This window comes from Linepithema humile, chromosome 2 (assembly GCF_040581485.1).
Source record: "Linepithema humile isolate Giens D197 chromosome 2, Lhum_UNIL_v1.0, whole genome shotgun sequence".
Lineage (NCBI taxonomy): Eukaryota > Metazoa > Arthropoda > Insecta > Hymenoptera > Formicidae > Linepithema > Linepithema humile.
In genome coordinates this window covers 12,628,696-12,653,272 of record NC_090129.1, presented here as the reverse complement: position 1 = coordinate 12,653,272, position 24,577 = coordinate 12,628,696, and the positions used below count along the sequence as shown (strand labels likewise).

At 35.8% G+C, this 24,577-nt stretch overlaps 3 protein-coding genes across 4 annotated transcripts; 1 reads left to right on the top strand and 2 right to left on the bottom strand.

The window, feature by feature from the left end:
- Nucleotides 1–944: 944 nt before the first annotated feature.
- Nucleotides 945–3,476, bottom strand: LOC136997666 (uncharacterized). The gene has a single exon (XM_067348694.1). The coding sequence runs from the start codon at nt 3,450–3,452 to the stop codon at nt 945–947; it is 2,508 nt and encodes an 835-aa protein (XP_067204795.1). The 5' UTR covers nt 3,453–3,476.
- Nucleotides 3,477–3,570: 94 nt separating this feature from the next.
- Nucleotides 3,571–5,467, bottom strand: LOC136997668 (uncharacterized). Its single transcript, XM_067348696.1, has one exon. The coding sequence runs from the start codon at nt 4,636–4,638 to the stop codon at nt 3,571–3,573; it is 1,068 nt and encodes a 355-aa protein (XP_067204797.1). The 5' UTR covers nt 4,639–5,467.
- Nucleotides 5,468–13,215: 7,748 nt separating this feature from the next.
- Nucleotides 13,216–23,576, top strand: LOC136998233 (uncharacterized). Of its 2 annotated transcripts, XM_067350734.1 has the most exons (8): nt 13,216–14,791; nt 15,696–15,874; nt 18,370–20,781; nt 20,906–21,145; nt 21,247–21,342; nt 22,243–22,350; nt 22,456–22,607; nt 22,753–23,576. In XM_067350734.1, exons 3-8 carry the CDS (start codon nt 20,559–20,561, stop codon nt 22,789–22,791), a joined length of 858 nt encoding a protein of 285 aa, XP_067206835.1. In that variant the 5' UTR covers nt 13,216–14,791; nt 15,696–15,874; nt 18,370–20,558; the 3' UTR covers nt 22,792–23,576. The 2 variants fall into 2 exon arrangements, with proteins under 2 accessions (XP_067206835.1, XP_067206834.1); XM_067350733.1 differs by lacking the exons at nt 20,906–21,145; nt 21,247–21,342; nt 22,243–22,350; nt 22,456–22,607; nt 22,753–23,576 and having other exon boundaries at nt 18,370–20,558.
- Nucleotides 23,577–24,577: the final 1,001 nt, after the last annotated feature.

The following is a 24,577-nucleotide window of genomic DNA, read 5'->3' as shown; positions in this document are numbered from 1 at the left end:
CGCGATCCAATGGCGGCTGCAACTACATTCTAACCGTTATCGATGTGCTGAGCAAGTACGCGTGGGCCATGCCCTTAAAGACCAAAGGTGGAATTGAAACGTCCAAAGCATTTTCCGCGATATTTAGGGAGAGAATTCCGAAAAACTTGCAGACCGATCGTGGAAAAGAATTTTACAACAGAGATTTCCAAAATCTTGTCAAGAAACACGGCATCAATCATTATTCGACATACTCGGTCATGAAGGCTTCGGTGGTGGAACGATTCAATCGCACGTTGAAGAACGAAATGTGGAAGTTTTTTACGCTCGCGGGATCGTACAAGTGGATCGACGATTTACCGCGATTGGTCTCGGAATACAACGGTCGTAAACATCGTACGATCGGTATGCGCCCGATCGATGTCACTCCCGAGATCGCAAAGGGGCTCTTGAGCACCGTGTACGGTAATATAAAAATTGCCGCGCCGGCGAAATTCAGGGTGGGTGATCCGGTGCGCGTGAGCAAATTCAAAACTGTATTCGAGAAAGGATACACGCCGAATTGGTCGACGGAGGTGTTTAAGATCGCCACGGTGCAACGTACCAATCCTGTGACGTATTTGATTAAAGATTATCGCGAAGATCCGGTCGCGGGAGGCTTTTACGAGCACGAATTGCTCAAGACCGCACAACCCGACGTTTATCTCGTGGAGAAGGTGTTGCGCCGAAAGGACGACAAGGTGTTTGTAAAGTGGTTGGGATTCGACAATTCGCACAACTCTTGGATAAATAAAGACGATGTATTGTAATAAACTATGTATATTTTACATTGCATTATAATAAACTATTATACATATATATACAATGATGTTCTTTATTACTACACATGTTACAATATATACATTTAAAACTAATAAAGACAATAATACATAAAATATTAAACTATATAAATTACTAAGCATTATTTACAATTGTATCTTGTAATGTCCCCATGGTAGAGTATCGGTGGATTCGGATACGACGTGTCGCTTATCATCGTACGGACTGAGCGCGAGCTTCGACTCCGACACGGTGTACACCTCGTGCATCTTTGAGCGGATGCACGATTGACGCCGTGTTAGCTCGATTTCGTCGTTGAGACACCGAGTGTAATCGTCGAACATTATAGTTTTGGCGACTACATTTTTCTTTACGCCTTTAACTTTTTTGACATCTTTTTGTCCGGTGACTCTCAACGCGTACATCTTCGCCCTCAGTCCGACAAATTCCGTCATGATCGCGCCGTTGTTCTCGTCTTTCATCAGACCGGGTACTTTCTTGTTGGCGCGCGGTATACCGTAAACGTTGTTCTCGGAGTAGTCGCTCGTGTCAAATTTTGAAATATCGCGTTTCATATCCCGATACGCGTCCTCGCATTGTAGAAAGTATATCAGACTGTCGGTATCGGTATACATAATTTTGCAATTGTCGCGGTAGAGAGGCGCCATGTACTCGTAGTAAAACTCGTACAAGCAGGTCTTGGATATGTCGAGGATACACATACCCACGTAGATCGGCTTGTTGAATTTTACTTCGAGTTTTCGCAACTCTACGGCGACTAGATTCTCCGAGAACACGCTTCGACTGTGGAAATTCGGTTTCGCGATCATAGCCTCCGCTCCGTACCGACCCTCCCACTGTGTAACGAGCCGTACATCCGTATGATTTCGCACATTCTCCATGGTTTTGCCGAAAACCGCGTTGTTCATCAATTTGTATAAATTTTTCTCGAATTCATTACTCGCGAGTGTCCGAAACTGTGTATTCAGTTCTATGTATCCGCGAAGCCATGGAGATTGCGCGAATTGCAGTACGCGGTGAATCTTTGCAATTCGCAGGCCATGTAGCACACATTGCTGCAGATTACGGTAGTGGATGACATAACGCTGCTTATCGCACAGCGTGGCGAGTAATTTGATCTCCCGCTTGCCGGGCGGCTTATCGCGCGTCGGGCAGAACGGCAGATCGGAGTGCGCGTCGTGAAGATTCACCGGGTACTCGAGATCGACTTCCAGCACATAACCGGTAGCCGAATCGGATGCAACGGACATTACGTTAAAGCTCGCGACATTGTCAACCCATCGAAATTTGGCGTAGGGCAGCGGTTGACACATTGCCCACCCGTACAAGTTGTTTACATCAAAATACATTAAGTACGATGACGGTTTCGATGGATCGTAGGATGGCATGTATTTGTTGTTGGCGGCGGCGTATCGGTTGGAGCATTGGCTGAGACCGCCGCGTATACCGCGCTCGACAAACAGCACCATATCGATGTCTGTGAGCAACTCGAACTTGATGCCCGTGTACTTCAACATAGCGTCCCACGTGTACCCCGGTAATGTGTAATACTGAGCGGGATCTAAACCGTAACTCTTTATACACGTGTTTCGGAAATTTTCGAAAATATCCGCCAACAAAAGAACATCTGTTTTCAAATACAAATCGCTGTATTGACCTAGATCTTCGATCGAAAAGGTTTGCCAGACGTTTGTCGCGTGCGCGTAATCGCTCTCGGATACCGTTTCTCCGGTGAGCGAGCTGTAAAACGATTCGCGCGATGGTAGGCTTGTGTCCCGGAGCTTGTCGACGCTGTCGACGTACTCGTAGGGAAACACACCTTTCCGAGTAAGCAGATTGAAATGTTCCGCGGATAAATGGCTAAATTCCGATCGTGTAATTTTTAATTCGTCCGTTGTCAGATAAGATGCTAATTTTTCAAGACTTGTACTGAGAAATCTGAATGAATCGATAAATCGTAATTTCACGCAAATTTTGGAATTTTCATCCTCCGTGTCTTTAACGTTTTTAGTGAATGAAATGTAACGTTCTTTCGTCAGCGGCAGTAAATCAATGTTGCCTTCGAAAGCATTGGCAACATCTTTGATGATGAAATGCGCGTCGTAACCGGATAAATTGTGAAATATCACCGGGATAACGTGGGAGTCTTTGTAATTTAAATTGCACGACGAGTGCGCGGGACCTCGATAACGCCCGGTAAGATGACAATGATCGCGCACCCGCGTATCATCCGGTGTAAACGGTTTCTCGCACACGTGACACGTCGCGGTGCTACGGAATTTTTCCGATTCCTCCGGCGTAAGATCCGCCATGGGGACGATGGTGGTGAGGATCGCTTTCACACGGCGCGCCAAATCGTGAAGTTCGTTGACGAACCACGTCACGCAATCCTCACCGCGATACGACTTATACCCGGATAAAGAATTATCGTACGTGCAACTTACATAATATCCTACGCTAAACACATTGTGATGCTGATAGGCGTATGTGGTGCCGTCTTGTCCATCCTTCTTCTCGAGCGTACATTCGAGATCGGCGTATACAACAAACGGGAGCCGCTCCTTCCGGTTGTAATTGCGGAACGTCAGCCACTTGTCGTCCTCGCTGGGGAGAACAACGGCGCAGTCGTTCATCTTGCCGCAGTCGACGCTGTGCGCCGATAATTTCTCAATTGTCCGAAAATAGTGTAAACACCTGTAATAATTTGTATGATTAATAAAGTTTCGAATTATTCTATAAATGTGTTTTTACTTACCGATCGCAAATGTATTTTTTACATTTTTCTTTGCTCAGTTGCGAGCTCACTAGCCGAGACAGATCCTTAATGCACACAAAATGTGCATCGTTGTTTTTACACACGTAGAGCAGGTTGACGTGCTTCTCCTTTTTGTCGTTGGCGAGGCGCAAAGGGACGATTTTGGAGTCTTGGGTGGTAAAGACGTTGACGGAGATGGTGTTCAGTTTCTCAAATTTTGATATTTGCGGAAGCGTCACGGGGAACTCTATGCCGCACAGGTTGAGCACCGTCGAGTAATGTGGGTATTCTATCGTCCTTTCCGAATTTCTTTTCGTCGGATATAGAGCGGCGACGACTGCCCACGCGAAGCACGCATTATCATTTGATTTCACGTTGACCACCGCCTTTTTCAGCATAATTTTCCGCGGTAACTCGATGTGGCATCCCGCGCGTAGAGGATTCAACTTGTTGACGTTGATTGTTAGGTTCAGGATACGTGACAACGCCCATCCGCTATCACGTTCCTGAAACTCCTCCAGAGATGCCTGTATGACGTCAACCACATGCTTCGTGTACCACTCGTTTAGATCAGATGTTGGATATATCTCTTGATTCTTCGTGGCGATGGTCTTCACGGCAGTCTTGTCGCCCGCGATGAATTCCCCGTTGAACGCGGTGTTAATCTTGACGCTGTTGTGTTCCATCATGACGCCCTGGATCCGCTCAATAACCGTATTTTTTATATTTTTCAAAAATTCACGAGGATCGATGTATTCGTGATTGACAACCGCACCCGTCAGCACACGGTTCCTAAACGCCGTCTCAATCTCCTTCCACGTGTAGCCCTTCTTCTCGTATCCGCCGTATCCAGCACCGATGGGCACAAAACGCTCTTGAATGATCTTCCTCACACCCTCCAGACGCACAATTTGCGCCACCAGAGAGTTCACTACTCCGGTTCGTTGTCTCTTGCGACATTTTTCCCTCAGAGAATCGAGGTACTCGTCGCACTCGTAGTCCCATGGGAGAAACTCTCCCAACGTTTTGATATTCACTGCTCGTACGGTGAGATCGCGCTCCATTTTGAACAACTGTGACAATTTATATTTTTTCACGAGCTTTTTATACCCGCTCGTCGCACACGACACTAATTAAAAATATCGATGATGTCACGCAAATTGAAATCTGGCAACATGGCGCCTAAAAGTGGCTGCCTAAGGGCCTATGATCTAAAAATAGCGATGATGTCACGCTAAAACCTGCACGAACCTGCAAAGGATATAAACAATTCTCGGAACTATAAATCATTTTTGTATAAACAATCCTTATCTCTCTATGACTCATGCTTATATAAACAATCCTTATCTTTTCCAGGAATTTATGTAATCCGATACCTTCCCCGCACCTCCCCCTCACCTCCCTCGTCACCCCCTCCACTCCAAAAGTGCTGACGCAGTGTAATCCGATACCCTTTGTATAAACAATCCTTATCTCTATATGACTCATGTTTATATAAACAATCCTTATCTTATCTCTTCCAGGAATCCTTATATAAACAATCCTTATCTTATCTTTTCCAGGAATTTATGTAATCCGATACCTTCCCCACACCTCCCCCTCACCTCCCTCGTCACCCCCTCCACTCCGTAATTACCCCCTCCCCTCCAAAACAATGACGTCATTACCCCCTCCCCTCAACCTCTTCCCCCTGTAATCCGATACCTTCCCCTCTCCCCCGCACCTCCCTCGTCTCCCCCTCCACTCCAAATTTACCCCCTCTCCTCCAAAACGATGACGTCATTACCCCCTCTCCTCCAAAACGATGACGTCATTACCCCCTCCCCTCCAAAACGATGACGTCATTACCCCCTCCCCTCCAAAACGATGACGTCATTACCCCCTCCCCCTCAACCTCTCCCCCCCTTCACCCGCGCACCCCCTCAGATCCCTGAGTTAGAACCCGTGTTGCTATACTACTAAAGTGAATTAGGTTTTAATTTTCGCTGCGCGATTTATCCGGTGTCTCGCATGAGCCGGAAACTGAATATTAGATATCTTAATCTGATATGCAATAGATATTTTCTTATATTTTATTAATATATATATATTTTATTATTAATAATTGGTTGTGGTTCTTTGGACCCACAACATCCTCCCCCCGTTGAGAAAAGAAAACGAGGAGATACGAGTTTTCGTAACCTTGAGGCTCCATTTATTTATTCTAAAATGGACTTCGTTCTTTCCATAGTTTTATTCCTAATATAATGGCAAGTATTATGGCAATTACAACAGCTATGCTACTTGTTGTCATAGGATAGACAAATGCTTGTTCTGCGAATGGATTTTTTAGATTGTCGTTAACATCTTTATTTATTTCCTCAAGTTTATTACTGAGGTCCATTAATTCTTTCGGATCTTGTATAATTTTTTTAAATTTTAGTCCTTGCAATAGACTTTTCTTATTTTGTGTATTCTGATCTTTGCTAAATGTTAAATTAAAATTTGGTAAATAAGTTTGTATATTCGCGATTTGCTCAACGTTTTTTGTTTTTATTGTCATATCTGTTGCAATTACCTTACAGTTTTCTTTTAACGTTATTTTTCCTGTTCGCTTAATTACTACAACAGTTTCTTTATTATTTTTACAATGTATATATATTTGTTGTTCCTTAAGTGTAGAGTACAACCATGTATTTGGTGTTTTTAATGCTATCCATAAAGTTTGATTACTCTTAATATAACGCTTATCGCAATTATCCGCATTTTTTGTTATATGTGAGTACGTTTGTATTTCGCAAAGAGAATTTGTGTTTACAATATAAATAGGACTATAAGGTTCGCATAAATATGTATTGTGTACATTGATACATTTATTTAAGTTTTCTTTTGTTATAGTCATGTATGTCGGTCCGTCTGTACTTATCGCGATTATATGTTGATTTACTTCAGTGAAAACGAAAATATTGTCATGGTCATGTATAGGTAAAGGAATTATTTTTATTATTTTGTATTTAGGAAATGTTATCAAAGGGAATTGTAGTATAGTATAAATATTTGTATTGTCATAGTATGCGCTTGTGGTAATTAATTTTTTGATGGTATTCCATTCTTCTATTTTGAGTCCAAAGGGAAATTGTGTTCCTTGAGGCAAATGAGGCGTCGCTTCTTTTAATTCAGAAATTATTTTTTCTATTGGTGTTATTTTTGGATTTAATATTCCGTTTTGTATTTGTGTCAGAAAATCCATAATATCTTGAATGTCTCGCTGTAGATCAGTTAGAATTGCATTTATTATTAGAAAGTGTTCTAATATATCTTCTCGTTTAATTTCATCTGAGATTCGATTGTAAATATTTTTTGTAGCGTTTTTTAATAATTCGTTATTATGTTCTAGTGTATCTTCTAGCTTATTTATGTGTGTAAGCGTTGTGTTTAATATTTTTATTTGCGTTTTTGCGGCGTGTTGTGTTATTTGTTCGTTATTTTTTATCAAGTGTAATTGTTCATTAATATTTTTCTCGTCATCTGCGTCCATGGTTCCAAATAGAGTTTTAGCGATACTACCTATCCCGTTTATTAATCCGCGTCGTTTGTCGGAAGGTTTTTTATAAATGGTATTTATTTGTTTTATCGATTCCGTCAATTGATTAATGTTCTTTTCGATTATTAACTTCATGTTTCGGCATGGTTGTTTAGTGGATTTATTATTAATTTCATTACAAATTTCATCCGTATCTTGTATTTTTTCCTTAATACGTTTAAATCTTATATTTATTGCCGTAATATCTAATTTTATTACTAGTTTCCATTTTGTTTCGATGAGATTTAGTTCTCCTATTTGTTCATAATATAGCCCTGGTTCTTGTGAGAAGTACTCTATCTTGACTGGGGATATTGTTTCAGTTCTCACCTTGATTAGTTTATCCTCTAGTACAGCGTACCTGGAAGTTTTATGCTACGTGTTATATTATATCAATAGTGTAGGGTGTTACGATAATTTTTTATATGTGCGTGTTCTGCATTTTGTCCTTTGAAAGGGTCTTATGGTTTGTGCGAGTGCTACTGTGCATCAGTTTTCGTTTGGCGTCTGATGATGGAACCTTCTTTTGAGAATTTATCCGTTATTGTGCGGTATACCACCGGTGAACGAGTGGTTATACGGAGGCGTTTTTCTACTGCAGAGTTATTGGAGGAAGTAACTCCTGTGTTTATCAGGAGTTCTGCAGAACGATCAGTTATTCGTGGACAAAGGGCGATCTTGTGTGATGAGCTTTTGGCGGGATTACGCCGGGCCGTCTTGTTACAATTTAGGCGACCTGATGGTCGTCGTCGTCGTCGTCGTATGAGATATTCGGAGTGGCGTCGTATGATGCTTTTGATCGCAGAAGTGACTTGTGCCCTTAACAGGGTGAGTTGGCTCACGGCAGAGGACAGTGAGAACGAGGAATATCCCGATTCTCCATAATGCGGTAAGTGTGATTTAGTTTTCGATAAAATGCTTAATGCGGTTTGCATGCACCAGCATTGTTTTTCGCCCTTTTTTTATGATGTAGTTAACGCTTGATTTTTTCTCAATTACTATGTGAGGTCCTGTCCATAACGCGTCAAGTTTTTTCGAGCGTCCTCGTCTTAGTGTTTCGTCGTATAATAATACCTTGTCGCCTGCTCTAAACGTGCTTATATTAGCCTTTTTGTCGTAGCATTCTTTTGACTTTGCTTTCTCCTCTTGCATGTTCGCTTTCGCTACCTGGTGTGCTGTACGCAATCTTTCTTTGAATTCGGATATGTAGTCATCATACGTATACGTTAATTTCGGAGGACATGTCAGGGCCGTAGGGAGCGTAACCTGGTGTCCGTACAACAGTTCAAATGGCGTATAACCTGTCGCTGTATGTGGTGTAGTATTGTATGTAAACATCGCGTAGGGCAGCCATTCGTCCCAATCGGTCTGATCTCCGTTTATGTAGTGTCGCAAGTACTCTGCTAGTGTCCTGTGCGATCTTTCGAGCGCGCCATTACTTTCCGGGTGGTACGCGCTTGTACGAATCTTCTCAATTTTTAACAGTTTGCAAGTGCTCTTAAACACTTCGCTCATAAAATTTGTTCCCTGGTCGGTGAGAATTTTATCAGGCACTCCGTATTCCAAAATTATTTTTGTAACGAATGCCTTCGCTACTGTACCAGCTTCCTGATTTTCGATGGGCATTGCCTTGCTCAATTTCGTGAAATGATCTTGGAATGTTAGTACGTATTTGTTTCCGGTTAGAGTTACGGTTAACGGTCCTACTATATCTAGTGCGCATTTTTCGAATGGCCTATCCGGAGTATCGGTAATAATCATTGGCGTTTTACTTCGTCGTTTTAATTTATTCTTTTGGCAATGCTCGCATTTGGCGATGTATTGTTTTACGTCTTTTGTTAACCCTTTCCAGTTGTGAGTTAAACGGATTCGATTTATGGTGCGTTGCACGCCTTGATGCCCGCCTATCGGTGCATCATGATACTCATATAATATTTGCTGTTTTTCTTCCTCCGTGTACCTTTTTATCTCTTTTTCGCTATCTCTTTCTTCTTCCTCTTCGTCACTCTCTTTCTCCTTGTCGATTATATGTATAGCGTGAACGACGTTGCGACTTAGTGCGTCAGCATTTGTATTGTATTTTCCGGCTTTGTGTACGATTTCATAGTCGTACTCTTCCAATTTCAGTCTCCATCTAATTAGACGAGATCCTGGATCGGTCACGTTAAACAACCAAATTAGCGGTTTATGGTCGGTGACAATTTTAAATTTGGTCCCGTATAGGTACGGTCGAAAATGTTTGACCGCCCACACAATCGCGAGTAATTCTTTTTCCGTCGTGTTATAATTTTGTTCTGCACGAGAAAGAATTCTGCTAGCATAAGCTATTGGTCGGTCTTGTCCTATCATTCCTTGTGACAAGATACCTCCTATCGCGAAATCCGATGCGTCGGTAGTTAGTATAAATTCATCGTTGAAATTTGGGTACTGCAAGACGGGGGCGGTAATTAGTTTCTCTTTTAGATTGTCAAAAGCTTTTTGCTGCTCTTGTGTCCACTCGAATTTTACTCCCTTTTTAACTAATTTTGTGAGTGGTTTGACTATTTTCGAAAAATTTTCGATAAACCGTCTATAATAGCCCGCCAGTCCTATGAATGATTGCACATCCTTGACTCGTTTTGGCGTAGGGAAATTCTTTACTGCCTGGATTTTTCCAGGGTCAGGCATAATTCCATGTTCGGTAATTATGTGTCCTAAATATGCCACTTCTTTTCTAAGAAATTCACACTTGTCCGGCTGTAATTTCAGATTATTGTCGCGTATTTTTTGTAATACTTCTAATAGTCGCCGGTTGTGGTCTTCTAAACTAGCGCCGTATATCACGATGTCGTCTAAATAGACCAGACACCGTATTCCTTGTATGCCCGCCAGAATAGTATTCATTAATCTTTGAAACGTTGCCGGGGCATTCTTTAGTCCGAACGGCATCCGATTAAATTCATAATGCCCGTAGGGCGTTGAAAAAGCCGTTTTTTGCTTATCTCTGTCTGCCATGGGTATTTGATGATAGCCCGATGCCAGATCTAACGTTGTAAAATATTTCGAATTCCCTAGTTGGTCCAAAATATCTGTTATATTTGGCAGTGGAAAAGAGTCTCCGACTGTTAGGTCGTTTAATTTTCGGAAATCGACCACGACTCTCATTTTAGGTTTTCCCGAAGCGTCTGTTTTCTTCGGTACCACCAAAAGTGGTGCGTTCCATTGGCTCGAGCTTGGACGTACGATATCGTTTCTTAACATTTCCTGTACCTGTCTATTTACTTCGGCCTTATGCTTCTCCGGTAATCTATACGGTCGCGTATTCGCGGGTGCCGTACCGGCTTGAGTTACGATCTCGTGTTGCAGTGCCTCGGTGCAGGTCAGGGGTTCTCCGTCCAAATGGAATACATCATCGAAATCTTCGCAGATTTTAAGTAGAGTTTTCCGCTCTTCGTTATTTAAGTGATCGAGACGAAGCGCCTCTTTAATTCGTTGCATGCGTGACAAGGGAATTTCCTTCGGTATATACGTCTGAGCTATTAATATCTCGGCATTTTCTTCTGTCTTTACTTCTTCAATTTCTACTACTGGAGCTTGCATTTCTATTTTAGTTTCGGTAGTATTTATTATGCTAATCGGGCAACTATTATTTTTTGGCTCGACTAGGCAATTTCCGATAAATATTCCTGGTCTAGTTTCCACTGCTTGGATTATTCCTGCTGTGTTTTCTTTAGTTATGGCTGTTATAATAGTTTCGCTTCTAGCTTCTAAAGTAAACTTTTTGCATGGGAAAAGCGTAAATAAATTTTTATCGATGCGTAGTTTTTTGGTAGTATAGTCCCAAGATGCTTGATATTTTTGTAGGAAGTCGGCTCCGAGGATTCCGTCATATTCGATAGGAAAGTCGTCTTTTATCACGTTTAATTCATGTTTAACATTTCTTGTTTTTAACGGAATAGTTGCTTGCATTACGCCTATAGTATCCGCTTTGTGCCCTGTTGCGCCAATGATTGTTATCTTTTTATCGTATATTATGGTTCCATCTTTCAATTTATTCAATTTTATTAGACTCATGGTAGCTCCTGTGTCGATCAACATATTTATTTTATCGTCAATCACTTCATTCATGGGTAGTGAAATCAGATCGAGCTCAGTGTGTGCATGATTTATCTCATCAGCTGTTAGTACCTTATGCTCTCGTACTGTCTTAGCTGTTGCTTTAATTGTTTTCCTTTCTGCATCGTCGTCCTCAGTCTTGCGACGCTTATTAGTTTCATTTATGGTATTTCGCGTGTTTGATTCTTCATTTATTTTCTTATTTTTAGTATATTCCGGTTTTCCGTTTAATATCCAACATTCGGTACGGTTATGTCCGGATTTCTTGCAATAATTACAATGTTTATCCAGCGTATTAAATCTTGATCCGCTCGGTTTAGGCAAAGTGAATTGATTACCGTAGCGGCTCGTTCGGCAATCGCGACCGTAATGTCCTTGCTTGCCGCATTTATGGCATTGAATTGCCTTAGGATTATTAAAACTTTTATTCGCGTTGTACGCGGAATCACGTGGTCTCTTTAATTTTTCCTCTGCTTTGGCCCCTTCGATGGCTTCTTGCAGGGTTGCATATCGTTGCGCGCGTATTATCATTCGTATATCCTCGCGCAGTCCATACACAAAGTTTTGTAGCGCTAGCTGTTTAACTGTATCTAATATAGTGCGTTTATCTTGCGGTGTCTTTCCTGGACTGTCTGTTAGAGATTCGTATAGCTGCATCGCTAAATGGTCTGCTCGTGCCCCATATTCTACTGCACTTTCTCCGGGTCGTTGTTTCAAATGATTAAATTCAATTTGAATCGATGCAGGATTTTTCTTAGGGTAGTAAAAGCTTTCCAGTTCGTTTTTTAACTGTTCAAACGATCTGATATCTTTGATCTCAAAATTTATTAATGCTCTGCCTTGCAATTTAGTCGACATTATGACGTCGAGTAGCTCGTCTGCGAACTCGGGCTTTACATACTTCATTGCACATGTACAAGCGCTTAGAAATGATTTTAAGTTCGTTCGTGACGTACCGTCAAAAATAGGTATTAAATTTATCGCGTTTTTTGATGTCATGTAGCGTTGTGCGTCAGTGGATTGTCTGTTTCGTATGTCTTCAGTAGTTCGACCGTATGAAATGTCGGTTTCGCGTTCTTGTCGCGGATTTCGTTCGTGATGATGCGCATGAAGATACTCAAATAATGTCGCGATCTGTTCGCGCATTTCGTGCATTGTTTCTTCTAGTGCTGAAATCTGATTTTTATTTTTTGGGCGTGTTTCCGTTCGAAGTCCGCTGGCTTCGTTTTCTCTTGTATTTTGCTCCATTAATGCGGATATTTCGTTTTCTATTTCGATGTCTGCCTCACTCTTCCTTCTTTGAGACATTTTTTCGTTTCTTCTTTCACGGATTTCGTTCGGATCAAATATGCTACTATCGTATGATGTTAGCTCAAACTCGCTGTAATCTGACACGCGGCTTGGTGTTTTACTAATGTAAGGTCTAGTCTTTTTAGTTTTTACTTCTATCACGGTATCGTTAAGAGCGGGAATTAAACTTGAATCGATATCTTCGAAAGTGTAATCTCGTTTAGTTTCTATGTTTGCATCCAATTCGTCGTCGGTATCACCGTCCGAGTTTGTGTATTGTAATGTACGGCGTACGTTATCGCTTATGTCGCGAGTCGCGTCTTCGATAACGCGTATCGGGTTTAACGCTGTGCGGATTGCGTGTCGCGCTTGGTTGCTTAATAGCCACGACCTATTTCGTATGGGACCGGGGTCGCTTTCGCTTTTGTACATTCACGCGTTTTTATATTTTATATAATGGTTCGGACTTACAGTAGTAGTAGTATGATCGCTCGCATGTTGCCTCGTCCTTAGCTGCGGTTCGCTGTCCGGCTGTAGATCGTAGGCTGTAGGTGTAGGTCGCTCGGCTGCTTTCTGCGGCTGGCTCCTATTTCGCTGACTCCGCTCGGCACTGCTTGGCTCTGGATAGTCTGCTGCTGCGCTGCTACTCTGCTTACCGTTGCGTTGGTCGGGGTCTTCTCGTTTCAATAATCTCCGTATTGAAACTTGTCCGCTGATTATTTTGCACTTAATTTTCGGCTGCTTACTGCTGCGTTGGTCGGGGTCTTCTCGTTTCAATAATCTCCGTATTGAAACTTGTCCGCCGACTAATTTTCACTCACTTAAAATTTTTTCTTTTTGTTTCAGGCTCTGGACTTTCCGGGTTCCTGGTCCCGAAGGAGAGGCAGATCCCACCGCTGCCACCAGATATTTTGTTGTGCCCTTGGTGATAGGGCACGGGTTCGGGATCTGCCGAGGAGTTAGGCCGGGAATCCGGGAATAATCCTTTTTTGTTCTTCTTAATAAAAAAACAATCTCCCATATATTTATTGGTTTCTTGATTTATTACAAGTTCCCTTACTTCTATGTAATCTAGGTTCCGTCAGGAATCCTTGCCTTAGTGTAGTATCACGGAGCCCCAAGTTATTCTTATTCGCTTTTAGCGAATTGTTATAATTCGCGTTCTTCTAGATTTGTGGTCCCAACGGACATACGTCCGTTTCTTGTGAATGATAGTTTTAGACCCGCCGTCGTGATCTCGCGACGGCGATTTTATATACGTGAAACTGCACTTGATTGCAGTTTTAACGATCTAACTTGCTGACGAAATTCGATCGTTCGTCAGCATTGTCGCGTAAAAAGTGAATTAGGTTTTAATTTTCGCTGCGCGATTTATCCGGTGTCTCGCATGAGCCGGAAACTGAATATTAGATATCTTAATCTGATATGCAATAGATATTTTCTTATATTTTATTAATATATATATATTTTATTATTAATAATTGGTTGTAGTTCTTTGGACCCACAACATGTTAAATATCACTACTTTATTTGGCATTATTTGTTCATTTAACAGCGATGGATGAAAGAAGTAAAATTTATTATCAATATCGGTTAAAAGCTGATTTATTAATAAATTATTTCATTATTTGTCAATGATATCCTCTGTTACAGGAGATGAAGATCAAAGAAGATTCAACATGTGGTTTAAGATAAATGACGATGATCCTATTAAAATCACTGACTTAAAAATTAGCACGTATGTGCGTTTAAAGAGTATGTATAAGTATAACTGCTGTACAAAATTTAAGTTGCAACATTTTCTATGATTTAATTATCTGATTGTTCACAGATTTTGATAACAAGGCATTCAATTTTATTTTACAAAAAACAAAGTGCCAAAATACCCTAACAGCACATGACATCATTCGAATATTCTGTACTCATACTGTGAATATACGTAATATATGTAAAATACTGAAAATATCCCTATAATATCTATCACAGTATATATTATTTCTCGTACATTTTCGTATATTCTCAGGATATACTTTTATTATCTCCTATAGTATATTAATTTTCGTACATTTTCGTATATTCTCAGGATATACTTTTAATATCTCTTATAATATATTATTTTTCGTATATTTTCGTATATTTTCAGAATATACTTTTGAAATACGCGCGAATTGACTTATTAGCGGATATGAATAGCAATGCCATCTTGGATATGTAATTGCCGGCACATGTCTCTTTCCTGCGATCTCTGCGGTCTCTTGCCACATGTCGACGTAAGTATGCATATAATTTTATAATCGCAAGTAATCCTTTTTTCCTCCTTTGTTAAAACACATGAGAATAAATTTATATAAAATATATTTACACACATGAAAGATATTTTTCATAATATTCTTTCTATTTCACAATAAGATAAATCACAAGCGCAAGTTAACCTTCAAATTGGTTATCGGTTAAACTTGTGATTTATTTTATCGTGATCTAATATATTTGATGTAAAATTTATTTGTATTTGTATTTGAAGTTTTTATTGAAGCGTTGCCAAAGAAAAGCCGTAAATTATCTTCTATAAAGTACGTCTGTTTTTTGAACGCATAGACTATCGAAGTACACACGCTAATGGGACACAAAATAAGGAGTAAGTATAATTAGGCAACAATTTATATTAAGTCTTTTTAATTTAATTTGATTTTTGCTTGTTTGAAACCTTTGATTAATTATTTTTTTATAGTTGCATTACATTGATATGGATGGCATCCGATTGATCACATTGCATATATCAACGTAATGCAAATATAAAAGAATAATTTATCAAAGTATATTTCGAACAAGCAAAAATCAAAGTAAATTAAAAAAACTTAATATAAATTGTTGTCCAATTATACTTGCTCGTTATTTTGTGTCCCACTAGCTGTGACAAAATTGTCTGATATGCACTAGCGTATGTATCTCTACATGTATATTTACCTCTATATAGCTTTACCTCTATATAGCTTTTCGCAAAGGTGGTACTCTCGATTGACCATAGGCCATTCACAGCAACCATCTAGTGGAAAAATTCCAGGCACTGATAGCTGTGATCAATTGCAATGTGGTCAATTGGGTGCCACCCTATTGATATATATCAAAGATATGTATTTGTTCATATTCTTACTTGAAATTAATATTTTGTTATAGCGTTGCCACAAGGAACCGTTGCCAAAAGGAAACTGCTAAAAGAAAACATTGCCAAAAGGAAATATTGGCTTTCACTTTTAAAAAGGAATATATTGCTGGAATCTGCTGGAACATAGAGGTATACCTATACATATCTGTATACATACGCATCAGTTTCATCACAGCTAGTGGGACACAAAGTAAGTACATAATGTTGCTTGTGTGTTTTGGTACAGTACTTTTTACGTACAGTACACAGATTGATTGTTTAATTGTATAAGCATTTATGTACAAATTATATGTGTGTTCATTATTGAGTAGATTTATGTTAATGTGTGTATAGGAGGAACAGATAGAGGGTATATGTATCTGTATGTGTATTTGTGCCCATAGTTATTCCAATTAATATGTTTAATATTATTATGTTCAAAAAGTATGTGAGTGAATGAGTGTGTATGTGTGTGTGTGTGTGTTCAACTACAGACAGAAAGAATGTACAATCAGGCCAGTTGCTATCTACTCGGATATACAGATACACACATATACACACATACTATTTAGACATACTAATAGAATAATATAAATGAAAATAAAATAATATCAGACATACCAATGAAATAGCCAAACACAAATACATACATACACTCACATCATCCTTATATCTACTCCCTCAGCATACACACACTAATAGTACATCTGCTCAATAATGGACATGTAGTTATAGGGCGTTTGGAAACTCTCTTACACTTCTTGAAGTGATTCGGAACTCAAAAAAAAGGGAAAAAAGCTATAAACATAGGTCCCGAAATGAGTTGTTTCCAAATTATAGCCACTTTTATTCAAAAAGTTAATTTTTATAATTATAATAATCATAATTTATTTTATAGTCTTTTAATATAAAGAGCTTTATTTTGGACTATTTTAGCGTTAAGGCCGGAGCACAGACTTTTACATAAAGCATAACGCATAAGCATAAGGAAATTGATTGGTCTATATATAAGCATAAGCAAATGCATAAGGAAATGGACCAATCAATTTCCTTATGCTTATGCGTTATGCTTTATGCAAAAGTCTGTGCTCCGGCCATTACCCAGGATGCACCACGTAGAGGTACAGTCCGCTTAGCATCCCTCTTAAAAAAATTTTTTTACATTTTTTAAAATTAATTTTTTTCCAATTTTTAATTTTTTTCAATTTTCCGATATTTGTAAACACGATAATTAATTATTTTCAAAATTAAAGATAAACATAACTAGGTATTTAAATAGAATTAAATAAAATGTTTTAAATGACAAAAGTAACTATAACTCAGATCTATAACTCAGAAACAACTAATTTCCAGATCTATGTTTATATAGCTTTCTTTCCTTCTTTGTGAGTTCCGAATCTTCAACTTCAAGAAGTAGTGCGGGCGAATTTCCGTATACCCTGTGTGAATGTCTATACAGTTAAAAGATCAATATGTGTACTGTACGTAAAGATCCAATTACACCTAAAATAGCAACTTTTAAATAGTGCTAGAGCAAAATCTTTCTATTTTTTATAATTATGCTTGGAGACTTTTGATCAATAAGTCTCATAAGCTACAAAATATCAGTTTCAAAATATCAATTTTTGATGGTTTGTATCCTTTCTTTTTTAAAATTTTTTCAAATTATTTTGACTTTTGCAAACTATTATATTTCGGCTAAAGATGGTTCAAAAATAGATCGAAATGTTCCGGAATTTATTAAATAATATTTTAAACTAATATTACTGTGCTGGCTTATAATTACCTTTTTAATTTTGTTCTGATAAGCTTGTTTTGTGTTTTAATTTTTTTATATACAGTAATTTTAATCTAACAGATAATTATGTTGGAAAAGAAGTAAAAGAAAAAAATTTCAGATAAAAGTCATAGGATTGTAACATAATACAGTAATTACAACATTATACAATTTGTAACATGCAGCTTATATACTTTTTCTGAAAAATAACTATGCGTTTTCTTTGGACTAATAGATTTATCATTAGTCTGTGTATAAAGATATAGTAAAATGATCGAAAAGTAAATAATCAATTTTTTGCTATTTTATCTTTATAACTTTTTATGCAGATGTTACAAGAAATTGATTTATATATAAAACAATTAAGATAGTTTCATTTAAAAAAATTGAGTTGACTTTTAAACTCCGAAACCTTTTTATCTAGGAGAATTTCGTTCAATTCATTTTATAATTTCTTGAAATAATTGTTATCTTAAAAATTTTTTTCATAAATGCTTCTTTTCCGAAATAATTGCCTGTTAATATTAAAATGATTCACTCGTAAGCCCGTATCAGACTACGCATTGAAGATTGAGATTAAAGATTAAATATTGAAATTTGACCAATCAGCACAAAAATTTATCTCCTTTTGTTTTTATTGGCCAAAATTTAATATTTAATCTTCAATCTTCAATGCGTAGCCTGATAGGGCTTATAGCTTTACACTCTTACTGAATATATATAATTGTAAATATATATAACATAATAAATACATATATAAATAAATATAATACACGTATATAATAAATATATAAATCTATAAATAATAAATATATATATAAGCATATATATATAATATAAAAAATATATAAAATACATAATTTTCTACTATTTGACTAATATACTAATCTGGTTTGCATTTATAATCATAAATATTATATCTTATACAGATATAACATTTGTTTAAAAATGGAAGTACATGAAAAACGTAAAAGAAACGATACGCCATACGTATCAAGGAGACACTTAAAGAGAGTGGCTGCACAAGAATCTGAAATTGTTTCTAGCGTTTTGATGCATGAAAGCTCGTCATATAATACGAACAATGAATGTGCAACAGATTTAAACAATGATTGTCCGATGAATTCTAAAATAATAAATATCGAACATAATACAGAATGGAATGAAAATAATGAAATATTTGAATATGAAAATGATAATGCATTTCAACAATCGGATGAACATAATAATACATCGGATGAACACAATAATACATCGGATAAACACAATAATACATCAGATTCACAACAATTTGTTAATATTTCACTTAATGAATCATCAAGTGATGTAACATTTGAAAGTAGAAATAAAAGAGACAACAGCTTACAACATGATCTTGCAATTTGGGCTGTAGAACATCAAATTACGCATATTGCTTTAGGAGCACTGTTATGTAGATTAAAGAAACATTCTTGTTTCTCAACTTTATCATTGGATGCACGATCGCTTTTGAAAACACCTAGACATCAAGAAATACGCACAGTTGCGCCAGGGTCATATTATCATTTTGGACTATCAAATTCTATTAAAAAAATATTAACATTTATAAAGGATATTAATTACATTAGAATAGCTGTGAATATTGATGGCCTACCATTATCCAAATCATCCCAGCAACAATTTTGGCCCATATTAGGCTCTGTTCTTCCATATGACAATGTTTTCATAATTGGTATTTATCATGGATATGAAAAACCAGCGAATGTTAATGAATTTTTACAAGATTTCGTTAATGAGGCTGAAGAAATATGTGCAAATGGAATTAATATAAATGGTCGGAATGTACCATGCAGATTTGAGGCTTTAATTTGTGATGCGCCAGCCAAATCATTTGTTTTAAGTATAAAAGGACATTCTGGATACCATAGTTGCACGAAATGTATCACGGAAGGCGAATATATAGAAAACCGATTATGTTTTCCACAAATAGATGCACCGCTCAGAACAGATAATGATTTCATACAAAAAATTGATGAAAATTATCATAAACCAGACACAACCTGCAATTTATTAAATATACCTTATTTCAACCCTGTAACCAACGTTCCGTTAGACTATATGCATTTAATATGTTTGGGAGTTATGCGCAAATTATTAAATTTATGGCTTGCTGGTTCACTATCTTATCGATTACCATATAGAGCCGTTAACGAAATTTCGACACGCTTAGTAACTCAATTAAAACAATCGATACCCATAGAATTTGCACGTAAACCACGAAAACTAGATTGCCTCAAATTGTGGAAAGCAACTGAGTACAGATTAATATTATTATATACGGGTCCGTTGGCGTTTAAATCTGTATTAAAAAAAATGTGTATCTACATTTTATGACGTTACATGTGATTATGAGAATATTATCATCAGAAGACTTACATAATTATTTGACCTACGCACAAGATCTGATTAAGTTTTTTATTGAAAAATTTATCAAAATATATGGAACTCAAAACGTATCACATAATGTTCACAACTTAATTCATCTTGTGGATGATGTCAAGAAATATGGACCTGTTGATAATTTCAGCGCCTTTAAATATGAAAACTACATGCAGATATTAAAAAAATATTTAAGAAAAGCAGAAAAACCTTTGCAACAAGTTGCTAGAAGATACGCTGAAAAAGAAATTTTATGTATATCACCTGCTGTATCAGATTCTGCTCAGATATATATAAATTTGAAATCGTTGCATTATGACGGTCCACTTACATTGAATTGTCGCAATCCACAATATAAAAGTGTCAAATATAATGAATTCACACTAAAAGCTGGGACGTTTGCAGACAGTTGCTGTGGATTAAATTGTGGTGCGATTATTTACATTCAAAATATAGCCTATTGTACACAACGAAACGTTCCTATACTTATCGGATATGAATTTTTGGAAAAAAATGACTTATTTAATACTCCTTGTTCATCTTCAATGCTCGGCATTTATTCTGTGTACTCACGTTCTGACTTAAGATCTTGGCCGTTAAAAAATGTAGTTCGTAAATATGTACAATTACCTTGTGGAGAAAATAAATATGCAGTTTTTCCACTCATACATATAAAAAATTTTTCCACTGACGCAGAATAATGGAAGGAAAGTCTTCTACGCAGCAAGGAAAATTTTATGCAATTGTAGAATTTGAAGATGGAATACAAATAGTTCCAAATAATTGGTTAAGTATTGATTTAAAAAAGGCTGCATGGCCAAATTTTACAAATAATAAACGATATGACAAGGCTGTTAAAGTAATGGAAGAACCACAATCTACATGGTTGAAACATCCCATTTCTAAAATATATGGAACGTATTGTAAGTATTTTTTTCATATTTTTAATTATAATTTGTGCATAATGGCAATATGTGTATGTGTATGTATGTATGTATACATATTTATTAATAGAAAAGTAATGTATCTAATAAAAAACATTTTCAGCGAACTATACATTGGCGAGAAAAAAATTAAAAGATGCTGAAGAATTATCAGATCTAACTTCTAATACTGATAGAGATGAATTTTTAAAAAAATCCAGAAAAATTAGAGCCGCTAAATCGGTGGACGAGGATAATACGAGTAATGATGAACAATCAGATACTTCACTTATTTTGGATCTTCCAAAAGTTCCTGAAAAACATGCAATAATGAAGACAAAAAATGGAAAAGTTTCTCAAACAGGTAAAAGCATATAATAAAAGAATATTTAAAAAATGAACTTTAAAACAAAAAAATTAAATTTTATTATAATAATAAAATACTGATTTTTTCATGAATTGCAGATCGTAATTTAAACAGTCCTAAAGGAATATCTACTAAAAGACAAAAGTTAAATAATACAAAATCATGGATTCAACAAAAATCGCAGGACAATTTTGGTAAGTCTCTTTTTTGAAAAATATAAAATGTATTATTTTTCTAACCAATCGTATTATATATATAATTATAACCAATTATAAACAATCTCTGGATATTGAGAGATACACATACACATATTTTGCAATTTATAGTGAAATTACTCGTATAATAAAACTAACAATAAGAATATTATGGTTTCTGTACAGAACGCGGGAACGTCGCGCAGCAAAAAGCCATGCCATAGCCAATATTTCACTCTTACGAAAAAGATGTAAGTTGATTAGCCGCGTCACCTTTTGCCGCGCGGCAAGCGTTTCCGCGTCCTGTGTGCAGGAGCTATTCTATCATTTGTTTCACAAATAAACAAAAATCAACATATTGGGTCATGTATACAATTGATTGCAATTATATAATTTGAAAAATTTATTTAAATAGTAAAAATACACTTATCATATACATTTTATCTCATTTTTAAGAATTCTATATTTTATTGCATATTTATAATTTTATACAAATTAAATATTTCGTAAATATAATTAAAAATATGAAGATGTGTTAACACACATTATAGTAACTATAACTGTATAATAATTATAACTATAATAACTACAATTTAATATAACAATATTGAAACTTTAATAAAGCAACAGAAATATAATGTACTTTAATATATAAGGTTTAATATTTTATATTTGAATTTAATATTTTATGGTCTATGATTTAGTATAGAAATTTTATTTATATTATAAGTGTGTTTTGATATTTGTTGTGATATTGCATATTAGATCTGATATTAAAAATTAGTGTTAAAAATAATTAAAAATTGTGATTGTACATACATTATTGCTAATAAAAATTTGATGTGATATTAAACATACTACATTGAATATTACAGTGTAATAAAAAAATTATTCTTTTAGGTGAGCAAAGTGACGATGAAAATTTACTTAATAAAGTTGTTGAGACACAAGCAAGCATGCCAAGTCAACAGACAAAGAACACTATGTCAAATTTGAATACCAAATCAGGTAATAGGTTATCTATATTCTTTTTTATTTTATTTGTTATATAAATTAGAATAAAATGTTTCCCCATAAAAATTTTTAATGAAGATTTGCTTAATGTGTTTGTAGCACACTATATGTGTTCACATACAGAACAGTCATCTACTACGGATTTAGATTCCATTTTAATGAATTTAATGAAACACAAGATACAAGCATTTCAATTCGACAAAGATGCCAATCCGTACAAACAATGTCTTCAAATTTGGATAATAAACCAGGTAATGTATTAACTGTGTATTCTTTTTTTAAATTTTAATTATGATTAATTATTATAAAATTTAAAGGATAACACATAATATACTGTATACTCAAAAGTATTCTCTTTAATATTTTTCTAATATTATTTTTTAAATCTTTATATAGAAAGAGACAACTTTCAACGGTTTGTTATTGGAAAGTTGATAGATTTAGAACTAAAAATAAATTCCAATGGAAGGCTTCTAAAACTCATCGCAGAAAAACTTCCTATTACTAACATTAGAGAAGAAAGAGAAGAAGAAAGTATAGACATTTTTCAAGATTTGCCGTTGAAAAATCAAAATGATGTCCAAGCAATGGAAACAAAAATAATGAATGATAAAGTTTACCAAAGTCAAATGGTAAGTTCATTATTATTTTAATCCAACAGAAATTATCTTTGAAGGTAGAACAATTTTATAATTTTTAAAATAATATGTTTTAAGATAATAGAATGATATATATATATATAGAAAATACAATTTTTAATCAAAGTCTTCTAGCGTTTTTGACTAGAGCAGTGAACCTGAAATAATTTTAATCACCATTAAACTTAGTTTGGATTAATCTGCTTCAGTCGGAAACACTATTAACATTTAGTTGAAATTTTGTGTCATCACACTTTTTAAATGTTGTGTAAATTGTAATTACAATAGTCATTAGATTTATTATATTTGCTATATATATTTGACTTAATCCATTAACTTAATGTACATAAGTTTCTAAAGAATAGAATAGACATGTATATACATATTAACCTTCAAACTTTTTCAATTACTTATTTATAAAATAAAGTTTTACAAATATAATATAAATTGACTTTTTTTAAATATTGTTTTCCAATTTAAAACTGATATCTTTATTTAGGGATGCTTTATATAAAAAATAATTTCCTAAAAAATAAAATATATAATATAATAAAATAAAATATAACATAATATAACACAATAAATATAATAATAATACAAAAATTGTATAGTTTTGGCTAAATACGTTTTAAAAATAATTCATAGAGAAATACGCAATATCTTATAACGCAATTTTTTATAATTTAGGTAAAACAATTGGTTCGTGTTACATGCAAAGATTTAAAAACGTCATGTATACAATTAATGAGGAAAATATTTTCCAATAATGTAGCTGTTAATTACAGCTGGTATGGAGCAAAAAAAAGGAGAATTTTTCGCAGCTGCAAATTTGTAAAATAATTATGTGTAAGTGAAATAAATTAAATATAATCATTTTATATTAATAAAATGATTTCTTATAATTGAAAGATAGATACTTGTATATTTTACAAATAATTACTATAGTTTCTTTTATTTAACGATGTAAAAAGAAAGTACACAGTAATGTTACGATTATTAAACATTCCTTTTTATATAATGAAAATCAATATACAAACATTTTTTAGTCTCTAGATTAGATTTAAGAAATTTGTTTTAAAATTATTAAATATGAACAATTTCTAAAAATATATTACATTTTTCAGACGTAATAAGAAAAGTGCATCAAAATGCAACCGATGAAGAGATTTCCGCTCCAATCAAAATTTGGTTAGCCCATGCAAAAGAACGTATGGGGAGAGCGGAAAAGGAGCAAAACGCAACAGATCAGGAATGAATGGAAACTGACGGCATTAGATCCTTGTGTCATAGCAACTACGTAGCAGTGGCCAATCCTGGTGGTTAAGCCTGGGTGTCGTTTCTAGAATTTAGCGACATGCGATCAGGGACCCAGTTACTTGTTTCCGCGCGTTTCTCGTTCACGTTGGTTGAGCGACTGAGAACTCGTACTATTTTTTTTTTGTTTTCGAATGATTTTACTCTAACGGTTATTTTTAGTCTAGTTAAGCGCGAAAGGGACACGTCGACAAATAAGAGTAAGGAATAAATCATAGCGACAAAAAGGAGCACGCCATTAAATTGTTATGCGTAATTCCATTAAGTTT

Excerpts from the sequence above, each read along its gene's own strand:
- LOC136997666 (XM_067348694.1), bottom strand. The coding sequence starts at position 3,452 with ATGAACGACTGCGCCGTTGTTCTCCCCAGCGAGGACGACAAGTGGCTG.
- LOC136997668 (XM_067348696.1), bottom strand. The coding sequence starts at position 4,638 with ATGGAGCGCGATCTCACCGTACGAGCAGTGAATATCAAAACGTTGGGA.
- LOC136998233 (XM_067350733.1), top strand. The coding sequence starts at position 18,389 with ATGGAAGTACATGAAAAACGTAAAAGAAACGATACGCCATACGTATCA.